Source organism: Ptiloglossa arizonensis, chromosome 12 (genome assembly GCF_051014685.1).
Source record: "Ptiloglossa arizonensis isolate GNS036 chromosome 12, iyPtiAriz1_principal, whole genome shotgun sequence".
In the NCBI taxonomy this organism is placed as follows: domain Eukaryota; kingdom Metazoa; phylum Arthropoda; class Insecta; order Hymenoptera; family Colletidae; genus Ptiloglossa; species Ptiloglossa arizonensis.
The window spans coordinates 8,457,494-8,466,653 of NC_135059.1; the positions used below are offsets into that span (position 1 = coordinate 8,457,494).

Genomic DNA, 9,160 nt, shown 5'->3' on the forward strand with positions numbered 1-9,160 from the left:
CCGTGGCTATATGAAGATTTATACGCACAGGAAATAGGCTAACATGTCGACCAGGTGGTCATTACGACTCATCGAACGGCAACAAAGGTAGCGGTCAAAAGGCGGCGCTCTTTTTATGCTCTGCCAAGCCTGGTCTGTAATCATCGATGAACTCTGGGGCTGTATGACGGTACTCGAACCGTGATTTTGTTCTCGAGATTGATCAGTAGAGCTACACCTGCTTGGCAGATTGTACCTGTTGTAAAATTCGTACCAAAGAAGCCGAGAACAAAGTGCCAGTGATCGCAAAATCACACTCCTAGATATTCAATAAACGTTAATCCTAAAATTGGAAGAACATTTAAAATTATGCAGGAAATTATTAATCTATTAATAAATGCGATTCGTTTAAATTAAAATCAAAGTCGGAAGTACAATAAAACTTCAATGAGCATGCTCTAACACTTGTATACGATTGATTTATAGATACTTGAATTTTATAATCGTTTGAAAATAATCAATTTCTTCCTTTATTGCTTGGATAACAATTATTGAATAAACTTTTGTATTAGAGCTCTGCACTGAGTGAAACTAGTATGTTCCCTTCCTAAATTATTTACATATTTCAGATTATGTAAAAATAATAAACATGGTAATCAGCATACCATAATACAAAAAATATTCTCAAAGAATAATTGACGTGGAAAATGTACAAATGGTAATCTTAATCCCTTAAGATATCTGAATTCCAATAAAATATGACATATCGATCTTATATTGATGTCAATGACTTTACAAAAAATATTCTACATCACTTTGAATTATTTAATAACTGTAAATTATTACAAGAAACATCATACTGTAATGGCTACAATTTTCTTTTCAAATGATGCACCTTACTCTTATTGTCAGGAAATTAATACTTCAGAGCAACAATTGCTGACTATAAATTTATACTCCACAACGAATTATAGTACACAATCCATTATGTCACAGCTCTGCAAGTTTGCGGTATCTCTTCCAAGTCTTAAATGTTATCAAACAGACACACAAACACAAACGGACATCCGGCGGGGAAAAGGAGGGAGCAAGGCATTAAATAATACCAACTTCCTGGTTCATAACGGATCCTACAAAAAAATTCTCTTTATAATAAATCGATGGTTTGAAACTTTATTATTGATACTGTAATAATATAACAATTAAAACTTTTAATCGCGAAATATGAAATACATTCGTCGATGTCTTACCACGTTCCTCCTAATCTTAATATGCTTCTTAAACTTCTTAACTTCATACTTTGCGACTAAAAAATATCCTAGCGATTAAAAAAGCGTTTAAGCCAAGTAGTAAAAATCTCTTCATTCTATATACCTGTCTCTTTTTCCATTCAATGAATATCACATGCTGTAGCAAAAATGAGTAACGCTTAATTCGGTATGAAAAATAAAAATTAAAAGTACTATAGCAAATCACACGGTTAAAACAAACACGTCAATGTTTATTGGGCAAGTCACATCGCGTCAAGAAAACGCAATTTCCATCATAGTCAAATAAGGCAGGTCTCGTGATGTCATGTTCTACAAATTTAATAGTCTGTATTCTAAAGAAACGGGATAACATCTTACTTCACTACCTAACCACCGTGTAGCTTTTCATTAGAAATGTGTTGCTCAAAACAATTAGGGGATCATATTCCTGGACAGTTCACGAGAATTGAAAAAACTGAACATCAGGAATGAGAAGAATACCGTATGCTCACTACATTGATTATCTTACTGAGCAATACAGTCGTTTGAGTAGTCGATCCACCAATTACTTTGAGTGTTGTATTAACGTAATCAGTACTAGTACTATTAATAACTGACATTTCCAAGTGTATGATGTATTTAAATATTAAAATAGTATTTCAATGTTTCGTCAACATAACACTGATCAGTGCTTCCTGAATATAGATAAAATTAACTGTAACGAGTCACTGGAACAATAATTACATCGTAAAACCTCAACCAATACCAAACCAGTAGTCTAAGAAACGTAATCGATTAAGGAAGAATACAACTACTGTATCTTTCAAGTACATCACCCTAAAACATTAGACTTTGCTGAAATATATAAATTATCTTTTACAATTTCTTTGATTTAAATTTGCTAATTTCGGATGTCCAGAATTACCCTGTGCAACAAACTGCCCAAAATCTTATATAAAAAATAAACAAGAGATTGTTTATTTTTCCCTCGAGTTTGAATTATTCCCTAACACGCTTTCCCTTTAATAAACCCCATTCTACCCCAACGATAATCATAAAAAAGTGTTCAGTCTTTCAACAGATGATACATAGAACCGTCGATAGAGAGAAACATGTAACAACCGGTCCATTTCTTTACGTCTTACAAACGTATGAATTATAGCTACATATAGAGTAATTATCCTCAGCTATCGTATCGCGTTCTTCATGATTGCTACCTTCAGCGCCCTTTATCCCTTTGAGACGATACTTGTTCCTAGGCATGCCGGAGCTAATGCACAACTCCAAGAGTGCCCATTCCTCGATAGACCCGAGAGATCCTTCTTCACTGAGAGAACTTACCGAGCTGTGCCGAGAGGGCACTACGTTCGACTTCATCGTATTGCGACATGATTCGTCATCATCATTGTCTGTCCCATTTAAAATGGGAGATCTACAATTGGGGACTTGAGAACGCGTGGCCCTCAAATTGTTCTCGTTGATATTAGAATGTTCGTGTTCCGCATGTGAAAATTTCTTGTTATACGATGCTGAGGAATTTGTCTTTTCATATGCGTTGATCTCACAATTCTTAATGACAGATCGTCTGTTCTCTAATGCCTTTGCAGTATGAAAGGTGCAAGAAGTTCCGCTATGCATGGATACCAGTGGACCATTTTGAACGGGTTTATGAGTTGGATGTATCTGTACCATGGTATTCCTAGTAGAGTAAGGTTTATTTACATAAAAGGACGAAGTGCTGGCGGCGGGCCTGGTTTTTGAATACTGTTCTGTTTGCTTCTTTGCGGCTACTAAAGACGAATTTGATGAAACATTTAATGCCTGAAAATAACAATAATAATTATGATGGCAGAACTAATAATAATATCAAATAAAGGTACAACAGATTATCCTTACCTTTGGCATACCTGATTTGATACACTGGGCTAACATAATGTCCTCCTCTTCCTCTGAAAGACTTAAATTGTCGTCAAATGCAACAGGTTTCTTCAACTTTTGCTTATTTTGCTCTGTGTACTGTGACTGATTGTATGGAACAGAAGTGGACGGTTTTCGGACAATCGTCACTTTTGACTTGTCTGCCGTTTGAGGCAATGTTTGTCCCATAAGTGTCGAAATATTCAATCTTACCTAAAATTGACACGCGGTATCAAGTGAAAGACATTTAAAAGATACGCTTAAAAATAATTGACAATTAAACAAACAAAACCTTGGGCATTGCTGCTCTTATGCACTCGTTCAAAACGGCTTCATCGTCCGAATGATTGGGACTGTCATCAGAGAGGTCGTTGACATGTTCTAGTGTAGCACGACACAAAGGTTTGCCAAGGATAGGGTTCTTGGTGCCACTTTCGACGGGAGACGATGAAGGTGTACCACATATGTTAAATCTTTGTGTCAGCACCTCTGCTTTCTGCACAAAGGGAATGCAACTAGTCGGTGGTGGTGTTATTTGCCGAACCTAAAACAAAAAAGAAACGTAATTGACATAGGATCCTTTTGCAAACAAAGTTCCTGTTATTGATACAATAACTACCTTTGGTATTCCCGATTGAATACACGCGTCGAGGATCTTCTCGTCCTCGCCAGAAAGATTAGAGCTTTCGTCTGAGAGATCATTCCTATGGCATTCAACTTCGCTGGATGGCTTTCCTTCCTCAATTCTCTCGACATCCTCTTGAACACTCGGCATAGACAACGCAGAAAGATTGGATTGCGAGCCCACCGGAGAAATATCCGCGGGTGTGTCCTCCGTGCAATATACATGCACTGTATCAGGAGCACTAACCACTTCTATTGTGTTTTTATTCACTTTGGAAGTAGTTGTTGAGGTATTTACACTAGTAACAGGAACACGAGGTTCTAGTCTGCTTGAAATAGCAGGCCTTTGACAGCGTACCAGCATATTAGATGTCTCAGGCTGGATTGACTTTTGAACACTAGATGTTTTGAAAGATTGTCTGTACCTGTGATAAAATTAAAAATATTGACAACTGTAATTACCATATCATAGAAAAACAAAATTTCTAGAAAAGTAGTAATGTTACCTATTATTTTGTATACCCATGCTGATACAAGCAGCTAACATGTCCTCGTCATCTTCATCACCATCACTCACTTGTTCTTGATCTTTTTCAACCTCTGCATTACTCGCTTTTTCTCCAGATGAATCTACTTTGATGGTTTTAGCGACATCACTCGAAGCCTCTTTCAACTCAGATTTTGCTTTAGAACCATTGGTAATGTTCAGCTCGTCGTCAATCGTAAGAGAACTAAGGCTAGTAGCAGTGGAAAATTCAATTGGTGTTGACTCTTCTTTGAAAGTGGCAATGTCATCTTCAAAAACGCTTGTTCGTGGTGCATGACACTTCGAGTATGCTAGAAATGATCTTCGTTCAGAAAACTACACAAAGTCATTAAGACTACTTTGATTTTAATACATTGTTGAAATAAAAACTCATATAATTCTTATTATTTTGCTATTACTATCTCTTTCACTGACAATCAATAGCATTGCATACATAAATGTCGAACGGACGGTCTTACTGCTTCTTCTGGTATTTTGCTTATGAAATCCGTGCACTGACTCTTGTGATTACGAGGACTAGGAGGAACAGTTTGCGTAGGTGAATCTGGTAATTCACTTGGAGACACAACACCGCTGGTCCTACGGCTGTTGAAAATGAATTTAGATTTTTAATATTTCTTAATTTTAACAATTTTTGATAACTTTATTTGCATGGATGAAAAATAGTATTACCTGAAATCACTGATGATAGAGCTGCGATCATCATGTATAGAATGTTGTTCAAAACCACTCAATGAACCAAGTGAGCTACAACGTGAAAACATTAAAGGAGTTTGCTCAGCATAGTAATCTTGTCTACTGAATGTCACCATTTTCCCTGAAATAAACATTGACATATTTTAAAGTACTTTATTACTTGATGACTATTATAACAGATATTCTATTTACCTTCTTTATCTACAACTCTAGGATTACTTTTTGCTTCTGTTAGATTATCAGCTTCATTAGACATCCTTAACCCATTAACATTAGAATTGGTCACATTGCGATCTATCCTTTCCGCTCCACTATCAATTTTATCTGTATTATCTGTAGTATCTGTAGAAGATACTTTTGAGATAATTCCGGTACCATTATTTCTTTGTGTTATTGCACTACCAAGAGAACTCAAAGAATTAGCACGAGAAAAACCATCTGATGTTCCAGCTTGATAATAATCAAGCAATTTTTCTGGAGAAAGACAACTGGGCTTGCGTGTTTGTGAAGTTTTAGAAGTTTCCAATTCTTTCTCAACAAGAAGTGATCGACCTTCATTACAGTTAAGGGAAAGATTACGCTCAAATGTTAAGTCCTCCTTGCGACTAAGATCAAGAACTTTTTTATTAAGCTTTTTTTGTGAATCTACAGGTTCCTTTGTGTCTTCAAGCCGTAAATCAGACATCGAAGTTGCAGTTGAAAAATTGAAAGGAGTTTCATATGGAGTTCCTTCGGTACAATATGTTTTTACAGTATCTTCCTGGACACTTCCTGAAAAATACTCAGGACTTTGTTTCTCATCATCATCTGTATCATCTTCAGCATATCGCAGACTATAATCTGTAGGTTGATCGAGATCGGTTTCAGCGTAATCTCCGAATAAATCTACTTTGGAGTCACGATCTCCGAATTCCTTCTTACAAGATCGATCAGGTCGAGATGAGCTTTCGATTGGATGATTTTGGGTTATCGTTTTTCTTTCGGTATACTTTTTACTGTAATCTACCGGCTGCTCCGTTGCCTCTTCCTCGTACCTCCGCCCGGTACTTCTCTCCATACCGATCAATTTTGTTCGTCGCTATCTTTTCGTACTATTTCGGAGACTATTTTCCTTTTTCGTTTACAAATGAATAAATCAATCAATAGAAAAGAATGAGGTTCAGAAATAAGTGTGAATTACCCAACCCTCTTTCAACAGATTAATAGTCAATTACTGTCACCATCCTTGGTGACCCTCAAGTCAACATTAATTAACTCGCTTAGCGAGCCGAAGTTAACTGCAGGATCGACATCCTATTAACCAGTGATGTCAGAAAAAGCATCCGAACACCCGGCACCATATTGAATTTCCCCCACCACTATACACATAAACAAACCGTGTGTGTGAACTCCTTCGGCACTTCAAGGAGCTCGAGAAAGAAGGCGAGTGTGAGGCTTTCTTCCTCTCTCTTTCTTAAACAGCTGAAGTTGATTCGCGGGCAAACGCTTACTGACTAGCTGTCATGTATGTATTAAGTTTGAAGGCAGAATACATATTACCCGTGATTCATATAACGAAGAAAAGTTTTGTAATAAAGAAAAATGTTAAAATTTTGTTTACAGAAAGACACTTTTTAAAACGTTTAGACCATAAAAAAGAATTAGTTTTTGAATATTATTAACACAATTGTGTCTAAACGGCTGAATGGTTTTGAATGAAATTTTATATTCTCATCTTAAATACTGATTATTTATAAATACCGTTAATTACCTCTTGTAATTTTTTGATTATCCTAAAATATAGGCGTTATTTGTAAAAGTTATTTTCTACGTCTTCTCTAATAACGAAAAAATTAAATGAAATCTTATTCATTGCATATTTAAACAACACTAATAACCAATACAAATTATTTACTTTTCTAAAGGACAGGACTTGATCGAAGAAAATAATTACAATACATGACATGTGAAAGAATATTTCAAGATAATTATTACTTTTAAAATATATATTATAACTTATTTTCTTTTATTTAACTGCATTTAATGCAACTATTTTCGATCGTACAATATCTCTATAAATAATATGAAAATGACCAATACAACAAGCGAATTTATAGTAAGCAAAGGACAGTGAAAAAATCTAATACCATTTGTCTGCAAATTGGATTTCAACTGTTTCGTAAACGGAAGAGAAAACCTTATAATCGCCTTCTTTCTCGACTCCTTGAAGTTGCCCGAAGTGCTGAGCTCACAGACACCCAGCTTGTGGATTGTGTAAAAATGGTGGGAGAAATTCAATATGGCGCCAATCGAGATGCTTTTCCTGGCATTACTGTTCCTATTAGATTAACCAACTACAAACTGTACTACTGCTGTATTCAAAATGAGACAACTATAGTGGCGTCTTCAAAACTTACCAGTAGAGGGCTACATACATCAACCTATTCTCACAAGTACTTGTTTAATGGTAAAATTCCTTCAAATACAATAAAACAAACGTCACATTTTTAAATTAAGTAAAGTGTTTCCTATTTCCCATCCATGTAAAATAAAAAATATTAGAATATACCACTCTTTTGTTCATAATTATATTTCATATATTATGTATGATAAAAGATTATGATTGGCCAATGTAACCATAGAAAGGAAAATCATGTTTTTTTTTTAACATTTTTACCTCTGTACAAGTCTTCTTAAAAAAATTTAATTCATAAAAATACAGAAGTCAAATTAGTTAAAATGGAACAAGTATATAAAATCGAATCAAATACTCATTCAAGAAACATGATTATCTTTTTGGTTCAACGAAAAATAAAACAAATATATGCAAGTAGCATGGAAAAAGCATTCCATTGGTTTATTGATACTTTCATGTTTGGTAAATTGAAATTTAGAGAAACATCTTTTATAAACAATGTAAAAAAAATAATCACAAGCTTATATTAATGGGTTTTCTCTTGTCTCTTATAATCTTACAATTTAACCTCGTCCTCTTCCTGCTTGAGATCCTCCAGGCTGATTCTGTTGATTAAGCCAAGGTGCAGAACCTGTGCCTCTGCCTCTTTGATTTTGACCTCTACCTCTTCCACGAGCTGAACAAAATTTAATTAATAACAGTATTTAAAAAAATTGTTAACATTGTGTTACATTTGCTTAGCAATAAAACTTCAAATAACACAATCCTATCCCAAAATTCAATTCATACCTTGTACATTGCAAATTTAAGACTAAAACATTCTATACACAAACCTTGAGCACGTAAAATAGCAGATTTTCCTCTACCAGCGGTTCCCGAGCCTTTCCCGCCTGGTCTCTTAAACATCGGCGCATTCTTCAACATATCTGGTAATATGAGAAACCTAATTTTCGATCCTCTAATATAAACATTTTCTAGTTGTGCCTCACGGCCGTCTCTATAAGTTACCGTAATATTTTGCATTTGACAATTCATATTGTCTTCGGCTTCAATTAATTTTCCCCGATACACTTCACCAGTGTTTGTTTCACAGGTTATGATATGACCCTCCGCTTCATGGAGTACCTTTATCGGTACTCCGATAGACATTGCGGCCGTCTTGCTAGGATAACGTAAATATTACGATTGAAATTCTGCTTGATCAATTCAAAATTTAAGGTTGCTGTGACGAGAATTTTCAAAAATATCAAAATTACAAACGCACACGTTAACCTTACTCCTTGTGGCTCCAACGTTTACAACGTTTTTTTCGCGTAGTAGCAACGATGTAGGGGAGGGGGGATTCTTGCGCATGCGCGTTAATCCATATATAAACAAACCGCGAACAAAACATAACTTTATAATATCTAAACGATCAACCTTCTTTTAAATAGAATTTTGAAACATTGAAATAATTGTGTTATTTAAATAGTAGAAAATCGTTTACTTCGTAGACATCTATTTATGTTAAAGTATTATTATTTCGTCAGGAAAACTCGTATGCATTGTTTTTTTTTTATCTTCAAATAACCATTTATTTATTTGATCACTACCTTCTGAGGGCTACCAACTCTATGACAGTAAATCGTCTATTCCAATAAACTGAATCAATGGAAAAATATTGCAACGTTCATTTTTGAAATTATTTACATTCACCCCATTGCAGCGCGATGCAATTCGGGAAGCACAATCACGCCAAATAACTACATACCG

At 35.2% G+C, this 9,160-nt stretch overlaps 2 protein-coding genes across 2 annotated transcripts; both read right to left on the minus strand.

Moving 5' to 3' along the window:
- Positions 1 to 847: 847 nt before the first annotated feature.
- On the minus strand, positions 848 to 7,207 carry LOC143153297 (uncharacterized). Its single transcript, XM_076324326.1, has 9 exons — positions 7,140 to 7,207; positions 5,206 to 6,371; positions 4,990 to 5,134; positions 4,751 to 4,902; positions 4,277 to 4,607; positions 3,766 to 4,195; positions 3,439 to 3,690; positions 3,126 to 3,359; positions 848 to 3,050 (listed from the first exon to the last, which is right to left on the minus strand). Exons 2-9 carry the CDS (start codon positions 6,068 to 6,070, stop codon positions 2,364 to 2,366), a joined length of 3,096 nt encoding a protein of 1,031 aa, XP_076180441.1. The 5' UTR covers positions 6,071 to 6,371; positions 7,140 to 7,207; the 3' UTR covers positions 848 to 2,363.
- A 610-nt stretch (positions 7,208 to 7,817) lies between these two features.
- On the minus strand, positions 7,818 to 8,828 carry Smd3 (small ribonucleoprotein particle protein SmD3). The gene is made up of 2 exons (XM_076324468.1): positions 8,242 to 8,828; positions 7,818 to 8,084 (listed from the first exon to the last, which is right to left on the minus strand). The coding sequence occupies exons 1-2, from the start codon at positions 8,555 to 8,557 to the stop codon at positions 7,972 to 7,974; spliced, it is 429 nt and encodes a 142-aa protein (XP_076180583.1). The 5' UTR covers positions 8,558 to 8,828; the 3' UTR covers positions 7,818 to 7,971.
- Between the last annotated feature and the right edge of the window lie 332 nt (positions 8,829 to 9,160).

Excerpts from the sequence above, each read along its gene's own strand:
- LOC143153297 (XM_076324326.1), bottom strand. The coding sequence starts at position 6,070 with ATGGAGAGAAGTACCGGGCGGAGGTACGAGGAAGAGGCAACGGAGCAG. Across the intron at positions 5,135-5,205 it reads TAGAGTTGTAGATAAAGAAG|GGAAAATGGTGACATTCAGT; the intron begins GTAAATAGAATA and ends TGTTTATTTCAG. Across the intron at positions 3,051-3,125 it reads TCAAATCAGGTATGCCAAAG|GCATTAAATGTTTCATCAAA; the intron begins GTAAGGATAATC and ends TGTTATTTTCAG.
- Smd3 (XM_076324468.1), bottom strand. The coding sequence starts at position 8,557 with ATGTCTATCGGAGTACCGATAAAGGTACTCCATGAAGCGGAGGGTCAT. Across the intron at positions 8,085-8,241 it reads TGCTATTTTACGTGCTCAAG|CTCGTGGAAGAGGTAGAGGT; the intron begins GTTTGTGTATAG and ends AATTTTGTTCAG.